General features: G+C 43.4%; 1 protein-coding gene across 4 annotated transcripts in view; it reads right to left on the reverse strand.

The window, feature by feature from the left end:
- Nucleotides 1–1,274, reverse strand: part of Tatdn3 (TatD DNase domain containing 3) — a 17,857-nt gene that overhangs the window by 4,847 nt on the left and 11,736 nt on the right. For 2 of the 4 annotated variants that reach the window (XM_021165518.2, XM_021165533.2), the window contains exon 8: nt 535–647. In XM_021165518.2, the coding sequence (XP_021021177.1) occupies nt 535–647 (113 nt within the window). Of the gene's footprint in view, nt 1–534; nt 650–1,274 lie in introns of all 4 variants that reach the window. The other 2 variants (XM_029482778.1, XM_029482774.1) reach the window with 2 other exon arrangements.

A 1,274-nucleotide genomic window follows, 5' to 3' on the forward strand; every position in this document is an offset into this window, starting at 1 on the left:
GCACTTACACATCCTACACTGTGCTCTGTGTGTGCACTTACACATCCTACACTGTGCTCTGTGTGTGCACTTACACATACTACACTGTGCTCTGTGTCAGCACTTACACATCCTACACTGTGCTGTGTGCACTTACACATCCTACACTGTGCTCTGTGTATGCACTTACACATCCTACACTGTGCTCTGTGTGTGCACTTACACATCCTACACTGTGCTCTGTGTGTGCACTTACACATCCTACACTATGCTCTGTGTCAGCACTTACACATCCTACACTGTGCTCTGTGTGCACTTACACATCCTACACTGTGCTATAACTCCATGAGCCACCTTGCCCAGCATAAGATTAGTACTCTCCACTGCGCCACCTCTCCCGTCTGCCGCAGGTTCCTTTTAAGCTTTTTAAATGTTCGAGTGGAGACTTAAGTTTAACTTTTGAAACGTAACTAGAATAGCATCACAAGTTTGTCACAAAGCATATGTTAATTGCACCTTACAGAGTGTCTGGTAAGTTTTAAACAAAGACTGTACCTGTCCACTTCGCACAATGGATGGGGGAATGGAGAAGTAGTACCCGGCCCTGACGCCTTCCATGGCTACCGATGGCCGACCGTCAAACGCATGTAGCAGAACCTGTTCTGCACCTCTCAAATCAAACACAAATCACAGTTCCAATTTGTCTCCTAACATAGAGCTTCCCAGTAGTCTCATTAAACAGAAATCTGAATTATAAGCACATATTTATGATGATGCCAAGATCATATTCCACTGCTTCTAAAGTTTCAATAAACAGTTAATGTTCAGACAAGAGAAAAGTAAGTTTTTAATCTTCAGAATAAAATAGTTGAATAACGCCGGGCGTGGTGGCGCATGCCTTTAATCCCAGCACTTGGGAGGCAGAGGCAGGCGGATTTCTGAGTTCGAGGTCAGTCTGGTTTAAAGAGTGAGTTACAGGACAGCCAGGGCTACACAGACAAACCCTGTCTCAAACAAACAAACAAAAAGTAGTTGAATAACATTGAAATGCAGTTTTTAAAGCAATCATCTAAACTATCTATACCGCTAGGTCTTTTCCATGTCTGTCAGCTGTCAAAGTATCATTCCTAAGAATGGTAAGAGAAGGGTTTCAGGCAAACCCTTCAATTTTCCTAAAAGAAATGCTAGTAGAGAAAAAAAAAAAGGATTCACAAATTAAACAGGCCAAAGCTCATAAAACCAACCCCTAATCTCCCCCCGCCCCCCGCCATGTGTGTGTGTGTGTGTGTGTGTGT

This window comes from Mus caroli, chromosome 1 (assembly GCF_900094665.2).
Source record: "Mus caroli chromosome 1, CAROLI_EIJ_v1.1, whole genome shotgun sequence".
In the NCBI taxonomy this organism is placed as follows: domain Eukaryota; kingdom Metazoa; phylum Chordata; class Mammalia; order Rodentia; family Muridae; genus Mus; species Mus caroli.